At 37.3% G+C, this 26,573-nt stretch overlaps 2 protein-coding genes across 3 annotated transcripts; both read left to right on the top strand.

Annotated features, from left to right (window-relative positions):
• Window positions 1-1,592: 1,592 nt before the first annotated feature.
• On the top strand, window positions 1,593-13,464 carry LOC103703208 (endochitinase A-like). 2 transcript variants are annotated; one of them, XM_008785988.3, is made up of 6 exons: window positions 1,593-1,898; window positions 5,090-5,282; window positions 8,028-8,114; window positions 10,000-10,386; window positions 11,199-11,361; window positions 11,758-13,464. In XM_008785988.3, exons 1-6 carry the CDS (start codon window positions 1,843-1,845, stop codon window positions 12,945-12,947), a joined length of 2,076 nt encoding a protein of 691 aa, XP_008784210.2. In that variant the 5' UTR covers window positions 1,593-1,842; the 3' UTR covers window positions 12,948-13,464. The 2 variants fall into 2 exon arrangements, with proteins under 2 accessions (XP_008784210.2, XP_026658832.2); XM_026803031.2 differs by lacking the exon at window positions 10,000-10,386.
• A 4,321-nt stretch (window positions 13,465-17,785) lies between these two features.
• Window positions 17,786-20,551, top strand: LOC103703209 (serine/threonine-protein kinase SAPK7-like). The gene is made up of 9 exons (XM_008785990.4): window positions 17,786-18,162; window positions 18,256-18,330; window positions 18,445-18,546; window positions 18,667-18,720; window positions 18,812-18,904; window positions 18,993-19,085; window positions 19,630-19,734; window positions 19,823-19,921; window positions 20,014-20,551. Exons 1-9 carry the CDS (start codon window positions 18,043-18,045, stop codon window positions 20,341-20,343), a joined length of 1,071 nt encoding a protein of 356 aa, XP_008784212.1. The 5' UTR covers window positions 17,786-18,042; the 3' UTR covers window positions 20,344-20,551.
• Window positions 20,552-26,573: the final 6,022 nt, after the last annotated feature.

Genomic DNA, 26,573 nt, shown 5'->3' with positions numbered 1-26,573 from the left:
AAAGGTATAAAGCAAACAACTTTTTTTCTTTCTCGATTAGACTAGAATTTTACATGCGTACTATATATGTGGAAAAAACATTGACAAAAATTATGACTTTAAAAAAGCCATGCATCTAAACCTTCTCCCGCTCCTCTTTGGGAGTTAAAAGTTATGTTAGACTTTTTTAAATCAAAGAATTTAAGATATAGTCGACTGCTGGTGCTAGGGTTGGATTTTGATTTTTTGGACTATGGTGTGGAGAGGAGGAAAAAAACTTTCACTTTTAAAATAAGAAGATAAATTAAAAGATAATATACAAGTTATTTCTCTCTCTCTCTCTCCAAATCTCTCTATAAGGTACAAAAGGAAGGTGACATGCTTACAAACATTTCTTCTATTTATCTTTTATTTTTCTATTATCATATTACTTAAACAAGCAAATTTGACTCTTTTTTTTTTAATCCTCTTTTGTATTGTTCATTTGTCTTAACTAAGTACAAGTTTTACATATAAAAAAGTAACTTTTCAAGTCTTATCTTGCGTATTGGTGAGATAATGGTATCTGTGATTTATCTACAGGCGCTTTCAAAAGAATAAATATAATTAAAAATATTTTTTTTGAAAGTATCGATTGAGTAAGTTAAAGTCCTTCCTTCATGCTAACACAAGAGCCAGAGTTGATTAATCCGTTGCTCTAATTTTTAGAAGGACTTCTGGTATTCTACCATCTTATTTGTTAAAAATTAAAATTATACTACAAATAATTCTTTAAAGGTTAATATATATTGGTGAGAAAGGTTGCTCAAATGGCTGCTTATTCTCTTTTTTTTTTTTTTCCTTAATCAACGTCACCATCCCCAAAGCAAAATACAAGAAAGGAAAAACTAGAACCCCTTTTAGGACTCACTTGGTTCGCAAAAAAAAGAGATTAGAAAGTGTGATCAATGAAAAAATAAAAAAATACCTCTTGTTTATTAGAGTTTTCATAGGAGAAAGATAGAAAAATAGCATTTTTATAGAAATAAAATTTTCGTATTTTATAAAATAAAAAAATTTACGAAAGGTATGAAAAAGCTACTTTTTCTCTTGAAAATTGATTTTTTTTTTTTCAAAAATATCCTTAACCCATCAAAATCTATGAATAAGATCTTTTTATTTATTAAATATATAATAGATATTTAATACAATTTTTCTAAGAAAGTAGATAATCAACCAAATATAACCCACAATGAAATATGCCATTTTTTCTATGATATGCTAAAATTATTTTTTCAGATATCATATTCTCAAAATTTATTTTTTTAAAAAATATTTTAATGAAAAAATTTTGCAAACAAAATGGGTCCTTAGGTTTTGTATGGATCAAGAGAATCAGTGGGAAAATAAGAAAAATAGAGGAGCAATCCTTTTTGATTGAAAAAGGGAAGAAAAAAACAATTTCTTTTTTAGAAATTAAATAGAAACAAATAACTTAGGGGAGGATTAGAAGAGGATCGGAGGCATCCAATTTCCCTCCAAACTCTTTTTATTTATCGTCTTCAAACGGGAAGAGATTCGTGGAGTGAAAAGAAATTCTTCCTCCCCCCCCTCCCACCCTCCTCTTTTTTTTTTTTGTCCCAAATCCTTTTCTTTCTCTTCTCTTCTCTTCTCTCAGCTGCAGTGTTATCTTCTCTTCTCTTCCTATATATCCAAAGTGTTCTGTCCTTGAGGATTTCTACTCCGCTCCCTTTTGCCTCCTCTCTATTTGATATAAGAATCTCTATAAATATTGACAGTCTAATATTCTTGATATCTCATGTTTCGATAGCCAATTTTCCTAAAGTTCAAATCTTTTTCTGATTCGAGTCGGTAATTGCGAAAATGGGAACGAAGAGGGGCTACATAACCGAAGATGATGTCTCGCTCCTTCTCCAAAGGTTTTTTTTCTTTCCTGTATGATCATTTAATTCGTTTTTAGGCAGTTGTACGTCTGATGGATTCTTTATTGAGAAAATCTCAATCCATTGGATTGATTTGATGTATTCTTGGATACTAGTCTCTGATAGAAGTTTGGATGTTATTCGTGAAGTTTTAGGAGGTAGAAGAACATGCGATTTTGTTCTTGGATTATAATTTTCATGAACTAGGTTTAGATAAAAACCCTACTTTTTGTAATAATCATAGAAATAAGAACATCATATTGGGTCCGGGTTCTGGCTTTGAAATCTGTTTATTGTGAATTAGGTTTTATATAAATCCTCACTTTTCTGTCTCAGATTGGATGTGCTGCCATGCGAATTGCTTGTGTAAGAAGATTAAATATTGCAGTTGTTATGAGATCTTGTTGATATATAGAATTTTCTACCAAAGTTACCACTTTGGACATTGATTCACCATTAGTGTCATGTTTGGGATTTTACTCTGACATAAGGGTTTGAGGAGAGGGAAAGAGAGTATCTTGCCATGCTTCTAACATGTTCCAGGAATTAGCTTTTGGGTTTACTTCGATATGAGCCTTCAGAGAGGCAGATGCAAAGTATATGAACTTCCTGTTGATACAAGCTTCTAGCCACCATCTTTTATATATTATGTGAACTATGGCATAAACTCTTACAAATTCATTTAAAAAAACTTAATATGTTGCTTTGTGTCTCTCCTGAACACACCCTTATGGCATAGAGCTGTTCAAAATGGTGACTGTCAATGATATTTGGGGGAAAACTGAACTTCTTGAAACCTATCGAGTAAAATAACTAAGACTCTCTAAATACTCATAACTCTATTTGGTAATTTGCTTGCCCCTTCTTGCTTATTATCATTGCCTTATCTTTCGCTCTCGTTTTATAGTTATATATCAATGGAACGCTTTGGAACAACGTTCCCTATCTTGGTCGCGGACCCTTTATCGGTACCATTCTGGTACGGTACGTCCGATATGGGGGATAGTTTGGCATACTGACACTTAGTATAGCTTATGTACCATGTACTGATTTGGTATTAATATGGTTTGGTCAGTATGCACCGGTATCAACCGGTACGACATATCATTCTTTGGAATATCATGGAAATTGATGTTATTTGATATTTCCATTGCTGACATGGTTAAATAATATCATTTTTAAAATTCGAATCTTCATACCAGTTGTACGGGATAATTTTTCTATTCTATGAAGAATGGTTCAAATAACACTGTGATGTTCCCATCGCTGTTAGTTATTTCCTGTTACAACAGACAATAATAGCTGTTATAATGGCCATTAGTTTATTCTAAATCATATTTAACCACAAGATCGTATCAGGTAATTATAGCTGTTATTTTCATTACAACAGTCAGATGGGATCCATTATTGTGGGATATCAGCTTTACTAAACCTTAACTTTAGTAGACAAAAAAGAAAAGAAAAACTCCAGTAACATGACAATCTCATGCAAAAGGGTGCAGCTGATATGTAGTTTCAATGCGAAAGCTACAGCTTAGTTCTGTTGCTTTCCACGGAGATTTCCATATTAAGATAGCTCTAGGGAAATTGCACCTTATTATGTTGAAGAGGACTATGTATGGTCTGTGGATCCCACATTAGGGTGGTTAGGTGATTGTGGGGAAATAATGGAAGGAAACAATTGTGCTATGGCAACAGCATCATACACATGTGCCAAAGAGAGCGAAATAGAGAGATAGAGAGGGAAATAATTGCTGGTGGTTCTGGAGGCTGAGAATGGTTAAGTGGGTTATACCAAACAAACATGTTATTTTTTAATGATTCACTTGCCCTGTAGTATATGCCATTCTGTAATGATGAAGCTAATGGTAATTTGGGAAGAAAAACTGATTGACAAAATCTTTATGAAATATGAAACTCTCAATTTTTCATGTTATAGATAGAAAAGCATTTTCTTCTTGATACTGCAACACTAAGCAGATTCTCATATGTTAAAATTATGTGCCATTCTCTCTCTCTCTCTCTCACACACACACACACACACACACACTCACATTTGACTTAATAAGAATTTCTTTTCTTTTTCATTGTCTTAATTCTTTCCTGATAATTACTGAAATAATGAATGATACTCTCTCTTGCTCTCTCTCACTTCTGTCCATACTCTTTTGGAGACATTCAATGAGCTTATTGGCTTCTAAGTGTAAATAAGGTAGTGATGCTTGTTTTCAAAAATAACATTCTAACAGATGATCTATCATTCAGAGTTATACATTTCCTTGTCTCCATACAAAAATTCACGTCTTCAGTTAGGTGCATGTAAATATTTTCAATAAGTTTCACTTTTAAAGAGAGAATAGTATGACAGTATTTTTGAACATATGGGTAAAATGCTTTTACATAACTTGCAAGCCTTATCCCACATATGTGTCAGTGATTTTATATATCTATCATGATCGCTTAGATTTTGAAAACCTTTTATAACTTGATCTAGATGGAATGCCAAGCCTTTGTGAATTGGTATACAATTCTCTGTCAAGGCTGTTAATATGAAGAAAGCTGACCATATTAATCACACCGATTAAGCTCATGCAACCAGGGAATGATTCTTAAAGATTACCTTGGGCTTCCAGATGTATGGATGAAACTAAAAAAAAGCATGATTTGATATGGGGAATCACATTCACCTTTAGAGCAGAGGTTATAAGCGAAAAAGCCAAACCAAAACATATTTCATGATTCCTTTTGTGTACATTACTGAAATTGTTATGTAAATTGACAATAAAGAGAAAATTGTTGAATAATTTTCCGTCTACAAGGTCAAAATTTTGTTGAACACATCGTATTTCACCATATATATAGCTTGTTTTATATTCCAGTCTTCAGTAAAAGTTAACTCGGTGTTGTGTCAAGCTGACTATACAAAACCTCTTGGTTTGCATATCTGGCTGATATCCTTTGCTCTTGCTTGCATCAACTTTTGTTTTTTAGGTACTCTGCAACATCCTTTCTTACTCTTCTCCAGGAGATTTGTCAGTTTGCGTTCACCATATGTATAGCTTGTTTTATATTCCAGTCTTCAGTAAAAGTTAACTCGGTGTTGTGTCAAGCTGACTATACAAAACCTCTTGGTTTGCATATCTGGCTGATATTTTTTGCTCTTGCTTACATCAACTTTTGTTTTTTAGGTACTCTGCAACATCCATTCTTGCTCTTCTTCAGGAGATTTCTCAGTTTGCTACTGCAAAAATGGACTGGAATGCACTTGTTAAGAGAACTTCTACTGGGATTACTAATGCTCGGGAATATCAGATGCTATGGCGACATCTGGCCTACCGTGACATGTTGCTGGACAAAGTGGAAGACGGGGCTGACCCCTTGGTTTGTTTGACTATCTTCTACATGAAAACATAAAATATGTTCAGAATTGTAATCTACCAGATACTTCCATTATATTTGAATCATTTTCAACTTGTATTATGTTGTTACCATAGATTTGTTTAGATTCAGAATTACATTTCTTCCCAATTTTAGCCATCAAATCTGGGTTCTGGCATGTTACATAAGCTGATATTATTAGTTAAGATGCTGGTCTTATATATACTAAATAGTACTGCTCTACATCTCACTGGTTATGGTATTGACTATATTACTTAAGAAACCTGACTTCATCTAAGCATAATGGAACCTGTTCAGATCCTCCCTATTTCCCTTCAGAGGATATCATCCATTGGAATTAATAGTGATGCAACAAAAATTGTTCCCATGAATCCATCTCTTTATGTGGCAGTGAACCCCATTCTACCAGGTATTTAATCAAGGAACAAATTTACTTGTGCTTTCTTAGAACCACCTTAAGTAACAGTCTTGTTTCCTTTTGCTTATGCTTAAGTTCTCACAAACTTCTGTACAGACACAATCAAGGATCTGGCCCCAATCTCCATGGTACTGGGCTTCTTCAATACTGCTCTTGCTATTCCATTTTCAACTGTTTTGGGAAACCACCTCATGCCACAGCCAGCCAACAGGCTAGAGTAACATGTCAACAGCCTTCATGATCCTCTACGCCTCTCTTAAAAACTTTGCCCATGACAAAAATCATCACAAGTTCTCATAATGAGCAAACTTTGGTAACACTATCGCATAAAACATCTCTTAATTGGAATCCTATAGTTATGCGCATGTCATGAACTTGGCTGACATATTCTTGAATCAATGCATGCCAAAGGTTGACCAATAGGAGCAAAGAGGTTCCATAATAAGTTCGGACCTGAGTCAGTTCTAGGAGGCTGCTATAGATTGGGAAATAATCCTAGAGATCCAATTAAATAAGACTTGTATCAGTAAAATAAAGGTAGGTTTTAGAAGAACCAACATCAAAATCGATCAAAGATCTTATCTAATCAGAACGCATATTATGGGAAATATTCTTAATTCCTGCAACCACTTTCCATATTTGCACCAAATCAAATCCTATAAGGAATATTCTTTTCTTCCTTATTTGTAAAACTTTTTATCATTTTAGCAAGAAACAAATGTTGAGATATTTATGGATAGGTTCAAGGGGTCCTACAACTATACATAGAGATGCCTAGCTATTATATAGAGAATCTTTAATTGAATAAAATTTCCAGTTATTTTTCTATTATTCCATAAGTTTGAGAGTTCTTCATCATTGCTCCTTCCTCCTTGTTTCTCCATTTTTGGGTAGATCTTTCAGAAAAATCACCATGTGCACTATATAGTGACTTGGAATATGAACTAAAACTTAGTGCATGCATTATTTTCTATTAAGATCCATAAGCACTTTCTTGGTCGTAGCACTGAGCTAAAAAAATTTAGAGAACTAAACTGTTTCTCCAACCATCCTTTTCCCCACCACCCATCTCCTATCCATGATGATGTATCCATTTTGATATTATATTAAGGTACATTTGTATTGTTGTCAAAAAAGGTTTTAGTCTCCAACGCAGAAAATACCACCATTGACAATTGTCTCAAAAAACACTTGCTCCTAGAACTCATTGGCTTATTCTCTTCAAAAGTCCTTGTTCTTCCTTTAAGCTTTATTTGCTTTCCTTCTTCCCTCCATCCCACTTCCTTTTGTGGAAAAGAAGATGCAAATTATTCTGTGGGATATTTCTGAACATCTATATCTTCTCCTAATTCTATCCAAGAAAAAAATATAATTCATCAACAATATCTGCCAAAAATTCAGCATTCAACTTGCTAAGATTTCCACCACCGGCAAAATATCATGAACTCTCTATGCTTAAATGACATGAACTCCAATCAACTGCTGCCCACACTTCTCAGCGTTGAATGTATCACAAAAGCAAGTCTCATGTCAAGGCATAAGAAAGCGATCTACTTAATAGACAGTGAGCCTCTTTTATCTGTAGAGTAAACAAAAGCTTGCCAGTGCAACAGGTGGTGGATCAAGTACTTCAACAGAATCCATTCTATTCTCATCCTGCAAATTCTTGCTATAAACTCTCTTCAAGACTCTTTTACAACTGCAAGCCACATTCAGGGCTGTAAAACCTTATAAAACAATCACTAACTCTACAGTAAACAAAATGGGATATTCCATCGGAATCATAACTAATTGCTGAATATTGATTTTTATCATAAAACATGAAATCCCTGCCAATGAAGGCTGTAGAATATTATAAAGCAACATATACCAATATTGCAGACAAGATCTATTATTGCTTTGAAATCTTGATCAACTGCTAAGATATCAATGTTTCCCACAAAGCCTGTGCCCCCTTGCCATGCTATCAGAATAGTAGTGTTCCATTAGACCCCTACTGACAAGCTAACCCTAGATTTCGTCATTTAGAAGCTAGTAGTTTCACGTCTAGCACAATGATATTCTACAGTTTAAGTTGATGTATTTGATCCTTATAACTTGGCCCACATTCTATTTGGAACTCCGCTTTCCTCTCCACTTACCCACTAAAATCATATTTCATGTTGATTATGCTATTATCATTAACACTTGGTTGTTATTTACTCAGGAGTTCAGTTAACCTCATCTGTAGCAAACTCTTTTCCTTTTTCCTGTTTAAGCTTTGCTTTATCGTAATAACTGATAGTAATTTGATGGAATTAAAATTGCAGGATGATGACAGTGATTTGGAATTTGAATTAGAAGCTTCTCCTGCTTTAAGTGCTGAAGCCTCATCGGATGCCACAGCATGTGCTAAGGTATAATCATCAATATTTTGAATGAGAACTTCATATAATTTTATCTGAATATAGTCCTTTTTATTATATGTTATTTGCAGAGGTGACATGTACGTGCATAAAGTTTTCATGAATAAGACCTAATGGTTTGGTTGCTTCCTATTGGATCCTGTGGTTACTTTGTTATGTTTGTCAATAACTCAATATCATTCCTTCATGTACCTGTCCTTGACCACCTTCAGAAGGTGATTTCTGCCACTAAGCGACCACTAGGTGAAGGGCATGGACATTTAAATCCATTACAATATAGATTGCAGGGCATTTAGATTTTTTAGTGGCTTTTAGAGAACTTTTTCAAGGATTTATCTGCAGTAATTGAAGTTTGCTTATTCTAAAGCGCTTATATCTATCTGCATTCTATCATTTGCTGAAAGAATGATGGCTACTACTTTTTAAATTATGGAGTTAAATTTTATTTGCGGTGAAAACCTGTTGTAGCAGCAAAAGCAATCATAGGCCTATTGTTCATGTTTATTTTTACTCACTTATGAGCAATTTGAAATGATCTATTGATAGTGACAAATGCAATTGCATCATCAATATCATGATCTAGCCATGCTACTGATTACCTTTTTTACATTTTCATTTGGCAATATGGTGGACCACAATGCTGCTAGCCTTGCAAGAGCCTCTGACAGGTCCTTCGAGGCCGTAATAGATAGTGCCAAAGTAGTTAACATGAATGTATTCCTTTCGTCTTTAAAAGTTAAAGGCATATTTCCATGCTCAAGGCATGCGACCCGAACATATAAACTTATGAAGTGATTGCCATACTTATCTCTCATCTTACAAGTGACTAATGTATCTAGTTTAAATTTAATATGTCTGTCTAACTTGTTATTCTTGGGAATAACTGATTCTTAATGGTATGCATATTGGGCCTTAATCTTATAGTTCACATTGTTTGAGTTGTGTGCCTATTTAATTAAGAAAGACTGAGGAAATTATTCTTGAATCCCAATCCAGTGAAGCGAAGTGCTAATGCTGTGCAAGAACTTTCAATATTCTGTTTTAGTTGCAGTGCATGGATACTATTCTGAAACATACAAGTTATCAGAAGAGGAAAACAAAAACATGAGGACCAGCATATGGTATTAACAGATATTTAAATAACAAACTTGATTCAAGCGGATATATCAAGTTATCAATATATATGATTCCAATGGAGGAAATAAAATAGGAATCTAAAGGACGAATCAAATTCTTGAGATGGATGGAATAAACTTTCACTGGGTAAATATGGCTCTCACCACACTGATCAAGTTGTAACTTATTTTTTGCCCATGTTATGTGGTTAATTTGTTGATTTTTGTAGTCTTATCTCTCTGTTATTGGGGACAAGTGTAACTTGGTCGCATTTATTTTCCTACCTTCTACTGAATGACATGTCTTCTTAAGTTTCATAGCAGTTCTATCATAGTTTTTGATTAACTCACCTCTTCATATTATCATTTGAATACACTTTTGGCACTTCTCTAAAAAAAAATGTTTGGTAAAAAGGTATCAAGCCGGTCGCAATGCTCAGAACTTTTTAAATTCTGTTTGCTTACAATGACAAGGTCATGTATTATGTGCTTACATAAACAAGCATACGAGTTAGTAATGTGAGCGAATGTGCACATAGTAGAAGCACGGCCTTTATGCTTTTATTGTGCTTACTCTGGAGAAAGTTTTACCTTTAACTCATGATTGTTCTCAAACTGTTCTTAGTTCTTACATGCTCTCAGTAGATGCAACCTTTGCAAAGAGAAGAGGAAGAATTGTCTCTTTCGACAAGTTTTCTTTATATCTCCTTGCTTGCTCCATACTGCTGGCAACATATTGATTTTATTAAATATATGGCCAGCTTTTGATCTCTTCACGCTCCTCACGGGGATTTGGCCCAACAAACCGGGCAAACCTAGGCACTCCTTTGACAAGAAACATACCCGATGACCAGAGACCACATGACCCATCAGACAAACAAAAGCTGGCTCATACCACCAGTGGAATAAATGCTGCGGCCCCTCATTCTGTTCAGAAACAACCACTAGCAACAAAAAGGTCTGCTGAAGTGTCTCATGGAAATGAATTGGCAGGCTCAGGTTTGCCTGCTAAAAAGAAGAGGAAATTATGGACTAAAGAGGAGGATATGGAATTAATAGCTGCTGTTCAGAAGTGTGGTGAAGGGAATTGGGCGAACATTCTTAAAGGAGATTTCAAGCACAACAGAACTTCTTCACAGCTATCTCAGGTTGCACTAAGAATGTTTACTATGCCTTTAGTTTATATCTTTCAAATGCTCCTATATATTAATATGATCATTTATAGCTTTCTTGGTCTTCCTGCTAATTTGTTGATTTGGATGTTAAGTGACCTAGTCGCCACATGTTTGTACCTTGGTGCAGATATATATATGCATATTTCAGTTATTAGAGAGTTGAGGGGAAAGAAATGGCTGTTGAATCCTTATCAGTTGTTTCATGGACTTCATTCTTCTCCTCATTGAAATGTTCCTCCATCTAAATGACTTTCTTATCATCCTTCTTGAGAATCTATATAGACACAATCTGGGTGGATCTAGTTATCTGCTGTTATTGGCTAGATTAATTTTTTTATTGTCAAGGCCTGTACTTTCTTCTCGTGATCTCCATCTTTTATAGCTATCTGTGTCTACCTGATCTCCTTTTGCTGCAAGATGATGATACCATGAATAACCACCTATGGTGTCAAAACTGATTACTGATTACCTTTGAATTAACCAACCTCAAAAAATAGATTTTGAAATACCTTCTTTAAGATCACATCATAAATGTCATTGGCATTGTCAATGTTGGAAAAGTATTTGGCCGAGTTTCTGTGTTCTGGTTATTAATTAAAAGATGCATTAGCTAGAGGAGAGTTGCAAAATAATGCATCGATGTGGATCTAGAGTGGAATGTATGCAGAATTGCTGCTAATTTAGAATACGGAGGCACCGGGCCACCATAGTAGTTTTTTGCCTCTAATTTTCCAATATTCATCATAACTCCAGTAGATAATGATCTATAGCTTTACATATTTCAGAGATGGGCCACCATTCGGAGGCGCCCAGCCAACCTACTTGCAGCTTCTGGCAACAAATCAGTCAACTCAACACGGTCTGAGGAGGAGAGGCTGGCTGCACAAAAGGCATTTTCCTTGGCTCTTGATATGCCTATGACCGGAAGCTTATCAGCTATACTGTCAGGTTTTTCCGTTGATTCCTTTTTTCATATTGTCCAGTTTGGTATGGTTTGACCCAAACGAATTTGATACTATATTTAATGATAAATTTTTAGAATTGTTACCATCACAGAAATGGCATGTGTAGGTACCTTCTTTGTTGCAGTGCAGGGGTATTTCCTCACCCTTCGATAAAGACCAATTTTCCCCTCTCCCAAAAAATCCAGATCCTATTATGTGCTGTGTGATGTGTAACTTCATAAAGTAATAGCTAATGATCACATTCTGAATCTGATTTTTTATTTATTTATTACTGGATCAAGGTTCTCTCTATCATTCTTCTCATTAATTTATGTTAGTCTAATGCAAAACATAACTAATTTTATGAAGACTAACCTAGCATCATTTGAATATTAAACAGGTGCTACACAATCAAACACACCAGCCAGTTCTGCTACTCTCTCAGCTTCAGTATCCGAGGCATTGCCTGCATCTGCTCCTCAACAAGCTTCCACTCAGGCAACATCCCAAAAACTAGCCTCGAACATTTCAAATAAGCTTCGAACAATCCCCCCAAAAGCGGTGGCCCCTGTGAAGTCATCTGCAGGTCCCAATCCTTTGATACAAGCAGCTGCCTTTGCTGCTGGAGGACGCATTGCGACTCCTTCCACCGCTGCTTCCTTGTTCAAAGCTGCACAATCTAAAAGGGCTTTTAATGTCCGACCTGGTGGAGGTGCTCATCAAAAATCTCCAATTATGGCTGCCAAATCATCACCTGCCACTAACATGGTGGGACCGCAGCCACCAAGCGTCCGCTGTGTCCAGCCTGCAGTTGCTGTTCCTACACCAGCTGTAGTAAGCCCGGTGTCGTCACCGACAGTGCCTTGGCATGGAATGCAGCGACTGCAAGGCTCCTCTCAAAGACCTACAAGCAATCCTCCTACCGGCAGTGCTGCAGTACCAAACTTATCAACTCCAACAATGTTCTCAGAATCCAGACCACCTGCTGATTCGCAAGAAAATGCTGAGAGCAATAGTGATATTTCTTTCCCTCTTATCCCAGCCATTGATGTTGATGAGTTGTTAGCTGAAGAGGTTGATGGTGCAGATGAGATGGAACTGGATGGTTCTGCAGCCGAGAGCCATGAGACAGACTTGCTGAGCCCGAATGTGGGTGAGAGTGACAACGATATTGTCAACAATGCTGCTTGTGATATGCAAAAAGCTGCAGCTGGGTGTAAGGATCTCTCAAAATCACAGACTCATGAGAATCAAACTCTCAATAATAAAGCAGTTTCACCCGACACTGGAGCAGCTGAGAATAAAGCCATGGAAATTGATGCTAGTGGAGATCAGATTCCAGTTGAAGAGAGCACCCACTTGGCCAATGGAGAGTCCAGCGAGAGACGAAGCATGAATACTGCGAGTGTTCCGAATCAAATTGTGGCTCAAGAGCAGTTGGCTTGTACGGAGGCTGGGGCTGATGAGGTCAAGCAGAGTCGCATCCTGGTGGAACGGCGTGCAGTATTAGAGGACACTGCATCAGGCAATCAATCACCTGTTGATGACCATGCTGGGTCAATTGGTGCCACACAAGATTTGAGTCTGTGATGTCACAGGCTGCGGAGGTAAGACTGACAAAGTGCTGTGCTCCAGTACCATTTTCTTGTCGCTGTAAAACATAGAAGAACTTCAGCATTATCATAGGCAAATACAAACAAGCTAATCTATGCAAGAAGTGGCCTTGCAAGCCCTTTTTTCTCCTTTAATTGTTGACAAGTCGCGAGACTTTTCAGCTAAAGGAGGAGATGAGCTGTTTTGTGCGCACGCTGCTCGGATGTTGGAACTGAGGTGTGGTGTCGTGGGTAAAAAGTCTATTTTACCAAATTTTGATTGCAAAATTTATCATGAAAACATGCAAATGGAAATGCAACTTGGTGAGCTTTTCCTTTCCCTCTCTCTCTCTTGGGTTATTTGGATCCTTGCTGTATATGGAGCCAACTGTTATTTATGAGTTCCAGTTCTTTGCCGGTAAAGAAATGCTACGGTAATTAGAGGACACTTTTTATTTTTTCACGCAACATCAAAAGAAGTTGGTGGACCGAAAAGGACACCAAAATCTTAAGAAGATTTCTGGCCATTCTGTATGCTTATTCAGTTTGGTGATCAGCATCAGCATGCTTGATGTTCACGGCTGATTCAAGTGAAAGAAGTATTTCAGGTATGGTTGCTGTCCGGGATAGAGCATTTATTTAACTTACTTCCGAATGGAAGCTTCCATGTAGTTTAATTGATTCGGACGTTTCCATATCCACCGGCAGCTCTGCAAGCTGATGGGAGTACCACTAATCATTATGTTTGCAGGAATAACGGAAGAATCAGTCATCTTAAACAATTTGAAAATTTTTGTCAAGGTGTGAGGGAGGTCCATGTTGGCATGCGCTGATTATACATCGAGTAGATCTTCAGTATTTGTACAGGGAGGGATAAAAAGTTCAGAAACATCTTCTGGTTAGTCATTTTAGGTAAAGTTTTGAGTTGTGATAAATGTTATCAAAGCGGACTTGGCCCATAGTCTATATGGACTGAGGGACACTACAGTACAGATCTATTGGGGCTGATTATGGATTAATCATGATGCTTGTTATTAGATTTGAATAGATTTAAATTCTTAGTCTAATAAGAATTTCAGCACTTAAATAGGAGAATATATGAGGACCTATGCGGATATATGTTTAGTCCCACATTGACTGTGCACTGGATAGATCTTGGATGCTTGTAAGGTTTGAAAATCATTGCCACTTTCTAATGTAAAAATGGTACAATGGTTTGAACTTTATTCGCAACTTATACCTAATTTTTAGGGAATATATGCTCATGAACTTGAAGCCTTTTTGATCTAGAAACCGAAGTTGTTTTGCTATTAAGGACTTTGTCTCCTGCCTATGCCCATCAGTGTTAGAAAATGTTTGCAAATAAGGCTAGTTGAAGGTGGTGACTCATTGCCACCAAGGTGGTAGCCTGGTGGTAAGAGGGCGATAATTCCGGTCGAGTTGTCCGGGTTCGAAACGCGTGGATGTCGATTAAATTAGAGGACCGGATGCCCCACGCCCGGATGGCTCGTTGGCGGTTATGCTTTCCTTCCACTTGTACCAAGATGGCGCTGGGGTGACGTACCCACACGTAAGGCGGTGAGTCCAGTGGGGTGAGCCCACGGATCGGGGAAGGACACGAAACCTGCGACATGTATCGAACATTCTTTGGTAAAAGGGGGGCCCAATGGGGGCTGCTACATGGATGGGCTGGTCCCTCCACCTCTCCTATTTTTCACCAAAAAAAAGAAGAAGAAAGGTGGTGACTAATTGGCCATTGGACATGAATTGGTATATGAGAATGGATTCGGGTTGTATCCGCGTGCAAAAGTATGATTCATCTTTTTCTTCATAAAATCAACCATTGGATCATGCAATATCCACTTCGAAAATGAAATGAAAAAGGTTGGAGTGCTTGGAGATCCATGCAATACACCATTCAACGGTTCACGTCTCTAAAGAGGATCCATCGTTCTTTTCCATGGAAGGTACAACCCCAACCCCACGAGGACTGGAACTGAAGTCATAGTTCAGGGCAACAAGAATGTTAGAAAAAAGCCTCCTTCCACTCAAAACTTCCACAGTCGATGTTCCATTTGCACAGCCATCGTATCATCAACATTGGGAAGCGTGGCCATGCGATGCCGGGGCCACACACTGAATAGATCACGGTTTGGGTCTCAATCATTTCTAAACAGTGAAAAAAATAAAAAGCTATTCTCTCATCAACGTCCAAGAGGAAAGTTCCATGAACCCCATAAAAAGGAGAGATAAAGGAAGCCATGCATACCTCGGAAAAAATATTATACATTTGAGAAGAAAAATAACATAGTTAATATAAACTATTAGATTATTTTAAACATAACCTATATAAACGTCTTATCTGGATAAGATCTATTTTATACTGATATTTGAAAAAAACATAGGTCTTCGAAAATTTTGCAATTCATATTTAAAATTTGATGCTAGTTGGCCACTCCATCCGCCATGAATCAATAGCCAGGTATGCCTTATATGCTGCAATTTTTAGAGTATTTAGAAAAATCAAAATACCTATTTCTTTAGGCAAAATACAGAATCTACATTAGCTATTAAGAAATGGTACGTGAAGAGAGATTACATATCATTTTTTTTCATTTTTTTCATTTTTAGAATAACATGCAACAACTAAAAAATTATAAATGTTTGACATAGGCCCCTTCTGGTCAACTTTTATCTCTATCTCTATCTCTATCCCTCATCTTTTTTATATATATTAAAAAAAATAAAAAATAAACTATTTTTAATTATTTTACAAAGTCATATTAAAAAAATTACACATATTTTTTAATAGAAAAATCACTTCTTAATAAAATTAGGAAGTCGACACACAAAAAAATCAAAAAAAAGAAAAAAAATAATTTGTTTTTACTGAAACTTTTCAAAAAAGAAAAAAAAATAATCCATGCCACCACCATCAAATAATATTTTTAAATCTTTATTATTTTTTATGATAAAAAATAATATTTTTATTTTTATTATCTTTCCGTGTACGGTTGGGGTATCCCATCATTCCATTTGCACTGCGATTATGGTCGGGGCCTTTATTGGGGTCCTCGGACTTAACCATGGGAAGCATGGTCATGTGAATGCTGGGACCCTTCATTATGTGCCTTGTACTGCGGTTCTCCCCTCTGACCTATTCTCCCCTCAGCGTCCTGAAAGGAAAATTCCATGCACTTCCCAAAGAAAGCCCCACAGATATAACATAGAAAAGAGATATATAAAAAAAAAAGAAGTCTTAGAGAACCTCTTTGACACGGAAACTAATCTTCCATGTGTTCTTGAGCGTGCTAATTATGGGTCTGAATTGCATCTTTCATACGAAAGAATATTTTTTTTTTTTTTTTTGATGTTGACCGTTCGATAGCTTCTTGAATAGATCTCAAAGCATTCCAAATTCTCTCGTTCATCTGTATACATAACTTTTGAAATGACTATCACACAATCCAACAATAGATTTGTGCTAGCTACAGGCTGTCACTAAAATTATCTACATACTCTATCTTGCATGGTCACAAAGCTATCAAGTTGTTTAACTTGATGTATCTTAGTGCACTTATGGTCAGTTAACCCGGCTTTAGAAGAGGATATTCAATTGTATTATACCAGAACTCAACGTATCATAATCAAGGTGACCGGCAAATATGAGTATGACCATGCCAAATGAAGTTCTTAACTAATATTTAAAAAATAACATGGAATCTTGCCTATCCTACCTGTATATACTAACATGGTACATGCCTTCAAACAACAATGAAAGCTACCTAAGGATAAACTATACTCTTGGTGCTCTACATTATCTATACATGGTACATGTCATGATCAACTTCTCCAACACATAGCACACGCCAAACTCCTCTGTGACATAAATATTATCTTCTAGATAAGTCAAGGTCAAGTTATATGTTGCTCTGATAAATATCTTGAAGACTGCTTGGTCATAGCAGAGTTACAAAACTAAACAGAGTCAGATTAGAACTAGTCCTAGGGCTCAAACTGATAGCAGCAATCATATTACAATGACAGCAGTTGAGTTCTAAAGGCCTCGTGCTATGTTTACATCAAATATGCTATATGTTTCTACTACAATCCCTGTTGCTAGTATCAAAGGAGATGCTCGTAGCTCAATTTCCGTTCACATGCACTCACCTATCCTTGCATCAATTCTCAATTGCAACATGGTTTTGGAAAACTTAAGCACATAGTATGTTGTACCATATTGGACAGTATCGAATGTACCATATCATATCGGTTCGGTATCGGTATCAGTACGGATGGCATACAGATTTTCGTTACGTTAAAAAAATTTCGTACTGTACTGACACTATGCCAGTACGGCACCGGTACGGCGAACTTTGCTTAAGTATGGAGTAAAACGATAATATAAAATATAATTTATTCAATATTTTTAAAATTTAATTTTTTTTTATTATTAGATGGTATAATAATAATATATAATTTTAATGGTAACCATATCATATTGTATGATTTCCAAATTCAGCATAAGGCTGAATTAAGTAAATAAATCTTTTTTTTTTACCATAATAAATAATAATAATAATTCTGGTGGAGGTCCATATTAAGTTATATAAATATATCTAAGACTTTGAAGATACTTTGGCTGTTGGCGTCCCTGTGAATCATACGACATATCTAACCAAACTCTTTTTAGCTAGAAAGGATAAGCCTGAGTAATTTAAAAAAAACGTTACCAATTAAGTAGCGATGGCTCACCTAAACTTATCGTTATCAATGACACGGGAGAACAGATAAGAGAATCTAGACCGTCGATCGCATGAGAAAACCGCGGAGGGAAACGGCGCGGGGGAGATCGAGGCGGCGATCCTATACGTATCGGAGTCGGACGACAGGGGATCGAGACTCGCTCTTCTTCGTATTCACCCCCTCACGTGATCCTCCAATAGAATAATCCACCCTTTCTTCGCTTAAATCCGGCCAATCGATCCCTTTCTTCGCCCACTTCCATTCGAATCTTTGTAAAGGTCTCGGCTTTATCCTTCGACCGATCGATTTCTCGGTGTGTTCGGGCGATCTGGGACGGGTTTGGAGGGATGGAGAAGTACGAGCTGGTGAGGGACATAGGGTCGGGGAATTTCGCGGTGGCGAGGTTGATGCGGAACAAGGAGACCGGGGAGCTTGTCGCCATGAAGTATATCCCCAGAGGGCAGAAGGTGAGTGGACTTCTATCCTTCGTCCTCTGTCTCCGATTCCGATCGGATTTTTCAGATTTGTGATCGGGTTTGTTTTTGGGTTGTTTGGTCTAGATCTGTGAGAATGTCGCGAGGGAGATCATCAATCACCGGTCGCTGCGGCATCCTAATATAATCCGGTTCAAAGAGGTTGGGAAATCGAAGCAGCGAACTCTCCGATGGCGTCTTATTAGGGTTTCGTTCGTTATTTTTCTGCAGGAAACCATAAAGCTTTGATTTTTTATTTTTATTTTTATCCTATAGGTAGTATTGACGCCGACCCATCTGGCGATCGTTATGGAGTACGCCGCCGGCGGGGAGTTATTCGAGAGGATCTGCAACGCCGGGAGATTCAGCGAAGACGAGGTACTCCAAATTCTTCTTCTTCTTCTTCTTTTTTTGCATTTTTTGTGATTTTTTCCTTGATTTCCTCGATTAAATATGACAATTGTTCTATTTTTTTTTAAAAAAATCTCCTTTTTGTAGGCGAGATATTTCTTCCAGCAGCTCATCTCCGGCGTCAGCTACTGTCATTTCATGGTAAAACTTTTCCCAAATAGGATCCATGCATCTAGAAAGGACAAAAATAAAAGGAATTCTGCTAATCGAATCCAAAAATCATTAATTTCAGCAAATTTGCCACCGAGATTTGAAGCTGGAGAACACTCTCCTCGACGGCAACCCGGCCCCCCGCCTCAAAATCTGCGACTTCGGCTACTCCAAGGTCTCCACAAAATCACAAATAATCGGTGCAAATCCATCCTCTCTTCTTTTTTTCAAACCTAAAAGTCGAATTTTTCGTTGAAATCCAGTCATCTGTGCTCCACTCGCGGCCCAAATCAACCGTCGGAACGCCGGCATACATTGCCCCGGAAGTCCTCGCCCACCGGGAATACGACGGCAAGGTCAGTTCCGTAATTCCCCCCAACTCTCTCCTCTGTTTTTAGCGAGTTTCGGATTCCCTCATGGCCCCCGCTCGCGATACGCCGCGCCGCGCCGCGCCGCTCGTGCGTGCGCAGCCATCCGGCTCCCATACCTGGCACGTGCTGCGAGCCACCACACGACTTCCACGTGGTAGGCGCAGTGGGTCCCACGCGCCAACGAAGTTGGAAAATTTTGCAGCATGCATCCAGCCTCCAAAGTGGGTGGCCGCTTTCTTACGTCGTTTGGTTTAATTTCTGGTATCCTGAGGAACTTTCCAAGACTATGTTTTTGTGGTATTGGATGGCTGTGATTTCCTCGCAGACACGTTTCTTTGGAGTATTCATTGTCGTCCCACTGCTGGTCTTCTCGTGGGGCCCGTAGTAGCTTTCTCATTTAATTTTTTTTCCTCACAAGTATTGGGTTTTGGTCAGTTCTTTAATTCTAATCATATCAAGTATATGGTTTAATTTTAATTGTTTTGTACGTGCATGTTCCGTTTAAGTAATACATATTGTGATGGTGTAGCTGGCCGACGTATGGTCGTGCGGAGTAACTCTGTACGTGATGCTGGTGGGAGGCTATCCCTTTGAGGATCCAGATGACCCCAAGAATTTTAAGAAGACCTTTCAGGCAATTCCTCCAATCCTCAATCTTTTAGTATTGACTTATTCATGAGAAGCAAGAATTTTTCTTGATACACTGCTTGTTTGGATCGCAGAGAATAGTGTCTGTGCAGTACAAAATACCTGAATTCGTGCACATATCCCAGGATTGCAGGCAACTCCTCGCCCGAATCTTTGTTGCCAATCCAGCCAGGGTAAGTAGGAAACTAGACTAACTTCAGTTTTGAATTCCATTGAGAGAAGCATAAGATTGTTATCACAAAGTTGGCTTGCTACTTTTACGCAGAGGATAACGATAAGGGAGATAAGGAATCACCCATGGTTCTTGAAGAACTTGCCAAGGGAGCTAACGGAAGCAGGGCAGACAGCGTACTACAAGAGGGATAACGATGCCCCTACCTACTCCCTTCAGAAGATCGAGGAGATCATGAAGATCGTCGACGAGGCAAGGACTGCTCCACCAACTTCCACGCCTGTCGCAGGCTTCGGATGGGCCGAGGAAGATGAGCAGGAGGAAGGCAAGCAAGAGAACCAAGAGAATGGAGAGGAGGAAGAAAATGAGTATGATAGGAGGGTCAAGGAAGTCCATGCAAGTGGAGGATACCCCCTCAGTTGATCGAATTATAGGTGGAAAATAATTTAGTGCTTTTCTGGTCTTGTCTTCCAATGTCAATTATCGATCTTTTTTGAGTTTTTTTTTTTTTTCAAGTTGATTTTGTTGAATATATTGTCTTTTGTCTTTTTTGGTACTTCAAACTTGTAAAATTATATAACAATGCTGCTATATATATCAACCTTGTCATGCAGCATGTAAATGCTGGAAATTTTCAGAGTTTCAGAGAAAGAAACTAAATACAGGTATGTCGAGCTCTTCAACCAAGAAAGAGGTAACTTCTTTAGCAAAAAAAACAAAGAAGAAAGAGGTAACTTGATACTCAACATCGCACCGGGGTTGGCTGCACCTGTTCTTCCATGCATGTGCACTAAAAAATTTTTGCAACCTGTATTTTTTTTTTATAGGCATTTGGTATGGAGTGATCTTCTCAAGATTAAGGAGAATGTGAATAGAGATGATGAGATCACTATATTTAGTTGCACCACGGTGATTCTACATGGTACTGATCTTAAATTATCTCTACTCTTCAAATCACCATCCACAATGATCTGGAGCTGAAATTTGGGGACAAAAATTCCCTTCAATTCAGTAGAAAATTGATACATCAATGTACTGTTAATATATTATATTAATATTATATGTATATATATTATATTTTTAATATATATTATACTATAATATATCATTAATCATATTATTATCATATTATTAATCAATGATAGTTTTAAATTATAGTAGAAATATATTACTATACTTTATATATATATAATGAAATTATTTAATATATTACTTCTATGTGCCTTATTTTTCTTATCAAAACTAATATTAGTATTAAAAAAATAATAATATATCATAAGTATAAATAAAAATATTATTTTTATAATAATATAATATATTTTTATAAGATTAATAATTTATAGGACTAATAAATTTTTTAAAAATATATTAATAAGTAATATATTAATAAATATATTAATATTATATTATATTTATATGATTAATAAATATATTTTTATGGAATATATTATGGATAATTTTAGTATTTTATGGTCAGTGATCTTGAATTTTCATGGAGTATCAAATAAGTTACTCGTGCATATCCGAAAATTTTTAGTCACTGAAATATTGTATACAAATATAGTGATCTTAGATCATCTTGGTGATTCTATTTAGATCCCAAATGCTACCTAGTTCATTAACTCTTCATTCTTTTCTCATATTTTCTATTTCGATTACTCTCGCCCATTGCTTTAAGGGAAAGATTCCTGATTGATGTTGACGTCCTCCTCCGGTCCATATACTTTTAGGCTTACAAATTATTGACTATAGTGTGGCCAGAATCTCTCTTAAATTTTTTTTATAGATATGTTAGCCACAATTTTTGAAATATCGATAACCTAATTCTCCAATCATAGATGGACTACTCTAAAGCACCCATGAACTTCTCTGATGTTGATATAAACCAACAATCCATGGATCCTCGACGCGGATGGCATATCTCCAAAGTTGGACCATCTGAACCTCTAGATAAAAGATACTAAACAGTCGATTGACTTTGAAAAGGCCATTCACATTTGTTTCTATCCTTCAACCTCATAGAGGTAGCACTTGAATCAGCATTCACTACAGAAGTCCAGCTCTCCCAATCTCTCTCAAGTTTTTTATTGTTCATGTTTATGCTGCCTAGATTTTAATGAATGCAATCTCCTTCGATAGGACAAAGGGAAGCCTAAATCAGAAACGATGCATGGAAATTAAGAATCTCTCAGTTTATCAGATGTTCATGTACATCTGTGTAGGTATGGCACTACATTTTCTTCTAGCGAACTGTAAAGAGATTCAGCACACCAAGAGCTTCTCTGCATCTCCTTTCATGGAGGCTAATAACGGACGTTAATGGATCAAAAGCATACCCAAGATTAATGCTACCTGAAAACTATGGTGATGGTAAAGTCTGCTATATCACTCATCCATCAGCTTAAATTTTGTGATAACCTTGGTTGACATGGAGAGCTCAACGACGGCCATGCTGGATTCAACCAAGCAATTTCTTACTGTGCTTATGTTGCCGACTTCAATGATTCAATGGTTTCTAATGACATTCAAGGTAGGATTGTCACGAACAAAATATGTATGGACCTGACCGGGTCTAGAATCATAGATTTATGGGTTAGGTGTGGATACCAAGATAGACTCATATATTCTAGAGATTGAACTCTAATGTACTAAAAGTTTATACTACCCAGACCTGACCTGACCCGACCCGAACATATGTATGGTAGGATGCGGGTTTGATGTTACAGATTCATTTCGACAATGTATAGGTTGAAGATGGAAATTGATCTGAGATTTTTGAAATCCAAATCCAAAAACATCTACTTTGCATCCAGAATTGAGGATGGATATTGTTTTTTTTATTTCTAAGTCATATTTAGTGGTTTTTGATGGTTGACACATTCTGCTGAAATTTAAGAAAGAACAAATATGGTTCTTCTATATGGATTCGACATTGTACGGTTTGCATCTGATTTTTTGGACTCAAATTAGTTATTTTGGTCTTTGATGCGAGAAAGGGCTGATGATATCCATTGCCATGCCATCATAGTGTGAGTGGATCAACCAGAAAACATTACTTCATGAAAGAATGATTTGGGGTAACTTCTACCCCCCCACGTATAATGGGTTGCTTTGTAAAGATTTGTACCCTAGGTGGCATCATGGCAGTGTCAGTGTGCCCAATTTTAAAAATATACATTAATATTTCTTGTAGGTCTTGGCTACAAAGCGTATCCAATCGCAGAGGCTAGAAGGCAAAGGACCTCTTGAATCTTCCTCTCACCCACAGTGAAGCTTCCTTACAGAATGCATGCACAAATTCTTGTACCTAAAAAATAAAAAGAATAATTAGAATGTGGAGCTCAAAGAATTTGCCCGTCGTTTATATCATGCCAACTGGCAGGGCCGTATGCTAAGTTACAGTAACCCACTAGCAATGGCCGTATGCCAAGATACTGTAATCTGCTTGCTAGGATCGTATGCCAACTACTATAATCCATTGGCAGGAGCTGTACATAGCTATCCAAATCATATCTTTCTTAAAATATTTCTTTTAAGCCATATTTTTTTGAATCATATTGTCTTAAATCATACATAAATAAATCACTAAAATGATTATAAAAATTTATAGTTCATAATTAAACCTTTAATAGTAGAATAATCATAAAATTATTCTTTTCATAACAAAATACAAATTTCATAAATATGAAATTCATAGTTCATAAATAGTGCTTAATGGTAAAATAATTATGGAACCATTATTTCGCAATAAATTATGAGTTCCATAATATCGTATGCTTGATTCTTGAATTTAAGAAAATATGATATCATCAATATTTAATGCTATTTTCATATTTTTATAATACCAAAAAATAAGTGGAAAATTGAAAACTAATAAAGAGTGTTAGGATTACTGACCTCTTCCATCTTAGACTTTCAAACTTCACTAGGGGAACCTGCTAAATCCATTCAAAGATATTAAAAGTAAGATTAATTCTCATTCGATAACTTTAATAGTATTAAAATAACAAAACAAAGAGTATGGTTGGCCGGATGATGGTGGCCCGGTTAGGTCAGGTCTATGCAACTCGATTAATGAATCATGGGGCACGTACTCAATTATATTGGGGCCAAGGTCATTCGATAGGGTTCATCAATACTGAGTTTCATAGGTACTTAATAAGGCCGGGGTGATTAGTTTGGCGGGCTACCCGGCACCAGAGCAGATTAGGATCCTTTACCGGAGTCAACTCGGGTTTGTAGACTAGGTCAACAGGACCCTATACTAAGATCTATAGGTCTCCTAGATAGAAAAGAGAGAGATGGTAGAGAGAAGAAATAAGAGAGTGAGAAACTAGAGAGAAGAGAGAGAAAATAAGAGGAGAGAACCATGAGGCTCTCTTCTTCTTCCCGAGTGGTGGGAGGTGCTCGGCAGTAGTATCCTCTCATGGCTGGCGACCCCCAATAGTCGACGGCCTATGTGGTGCCGGTGGCATGCCACGTCTGGCGACGGCTGGCCGAAATGGATGAAACAGGGGAGACCCTATGTATCATAAATCCAGCGACTTGTTATTCGGATTCAAGATGGAATGGTGGCCCAGAGACTGGAGAAAGGAAGAGAGGAAGCTTACCTTGTATTCGGCGAGCTTTCCCGGCCGGATCAACGGCGAATCCTTGAGCATTTTCCATGAAATACTTGGAGATCTAAGCCTCTAATGGAAGGACTCCCAATGTGGATGCTAAAGGAGAGGAAGGAGACTCTTTTATAGATGAAGATCCGGCTTAATTTGGTTCCTCGGTCTCCTCCTCCCGGCCTAATCGGAGGAAGAAGAGAACTCTTGTCTGGAGTTCGATTTCATTCTCTCCCACACCCGGGCCGTGTGAGCCCTTGCTCACGTGGGCTTGCGGCCCAAATTTTATGCGGGCCGGTCAATGGACCCGGCCCTCACAGAAGAGGCCAATCCTTATTACCTCCACGTTCTAAACATTAGGGCTCGTTTGGTTCGCGGGAAGCATTTTTTTTCCTAGGAATATGATTCCTGGGAAGTAGATTCCTGGGAAGAGAATGCCTGGGAAAGTACTTTTGGCATGTTTGGTTGACAATGGGAAAGTGACAGATTTCTAGAGCACTTATGTTTGGTTGACCATCCACTTTCCTAGGAAAGTTGTGTGTAATTCCTATTATACCCTTAATAAAAATTAGGTTTTTAATGCCTCTTTAATGCTGAAGGGTTTTTTTAGGAAAAAATAAAAATGCGATACTCTAGCCCCTTGACAAGTAGCTTTGCCACCATCAAATTTGGATCTAGCACGAGTTATGATTAGTAATTACAACAAAATTGCCTACATAATACTCATATGCTGGATGAAGCATCTTCACACTTCACACTTCATCCAGCACAATGATGAGGGGAAGCGTGTGGCAGAGACTTTGATGTTCGATTATCACAGGTAGCATGGCATAGGTGAAATACTGTTTTTTACTAATTGGAACTTAATTTTCTAAGCTTTTGTGTCTGAGTTAATGGCTTCTGCTCAGTGTTATGTTTATTGTGAGTCCTAATGCTTCTCGAAAATTTCTATCTTTTGATGGATCTTCTGTAACAGAAATTCGAATTGCTAGAATTTTTAATACATATGGACCACGGATGAACATTGATAATGGTCGTGTAGCGAGTAACTTCATAGCCCAAGCACTCCGGTAATACTTCCAAGGGCCCTTATTTTATTTTATTTTTCTATGAGAATTTTAAGGACTTTTGTCTGCATTCCAACTTTCTAATTGACTCCCATCTCATCACTTTTTGTTTGTCTCGTTGTAATCTTTCTTACTTTCTTAGATGTCATGCAGAGGTGAACACTTAACAGTTCAAGCACCAGGAAGACAAACTCGAAGTGATATTAATAACTCGTTGCCTACATGAATACTCATATGCTGGATGACCTACCCAAATCATGATGATAGTGACCAATAATAATTCATGAAAAGAAGGATATTAATAACCATTGTTATCTATTAAAGTAACCATCCAAATTCATACAAGTAAGCATCTAGCAACATACGAAACAAGAAACAATATAAAGAAAGTGCAAAACATGAACTTGTAGTTAATCCAAAAGTAGTGTTTACATCCATTGTTATCAATAAGGCCTACACCAAAAAGCTACCCAATACATAATATCCCAAAAAGATACACAAACCCTACCCAACTTAGCTACATCCCATTTTGAAACTCTGAGCAAAGAGTTAAAACATATGCCCTTCTATAGTCATCTGGAAGACTGAAAAAGTAATCAGTCTCCAGTGGGTCCATTGCAATTTTTTTGCCCACCTTAAGAATCTCAGATTGAGAAAGACCCTGCACCTTCATCACCTCAGAGACCACTATCATTCTTCTATCTGCAGTCTCAGACTCGTGCTTAAAACATTGAGCCAATTTCTCAATATGATCTCCAGCAGCTGCCATCATGCCTACTACCTTAGTCATCTCAGATGTAAGATCTCTCACAACCTCAAGGGCCTCATGCCTAGCTTTCTTAGTTCTGGTTGGCCTACTTGGACCTGCAACTTCAGTATGAGTAGCTGTCTGGGGAGTATTCATATTGACATTCTGACCAACAAAAATGCTATCTGCTTCTTGGCTCTCATTGATAGCTGGTGATGTGTACGGATA

Source organism: Phoenix dactylifera, chromosome 10 (genome assembly GCF_009389715.1).
Source record: "Phoenix dactylifera cultivar Barhee BC4 chromosome 10, palm_55x_up_171113_PBpolish2nd_filt_p, whole genome shotgun sequence".
Lineage (NCBI taxonomy): Eukaryota > Viridiplantae > Streptophyta > Magnoliopsida > Arecales > Arecaceae > Phoenix > Phoenix dactylifera.
This window is presented reverse-complemented; position numbering and strand designations above follow the sequence as displayed.

Coding starts and splice junctions, on each gene's coding strand:
- LOC103703209 (XM_008785990.4), top strand. CDS start 18,043: ATGGAGAAGTACGAGCTGGTGAGGGACATAGGGTCGGGGAATTTCGCG. Junction 18,163..18,255: donor ATATCCCCAGAGGGCAGAAG/GTGAGTGGACTT, acceptor TGTTTGGTCTAG/ATCTGTGAGAATGTCGCGAG. Junction 19,086..19,629: donor ACCGGGAATACGACGGCAAG/GTCAGTTCCGTA, acceptor GTGATGGTGTAG/CTGGCCGACGTATGGTCGTG.
- LOC103703208 (XM_008785988.3), top strand. CDS start 1,843: ATGGGAACGAAGAGGGGCTACATAACCGAAGATGATGTCTCGCTCCTT. Junction 1,899..5,089: donor GTCTCGCTCCTTCTCCAAAG/GTTTTTTTTCTT, acceptor TTTGTTTTTTAG/GTACTCTGCAACATCCATTC. Junction 10,387..11,198: donor CTTCTTCACAGCTATCTCAG/GTTGCACTAAGA, acceptor TACATATTTCAG/AGATGGGCCACCATTCGGAG.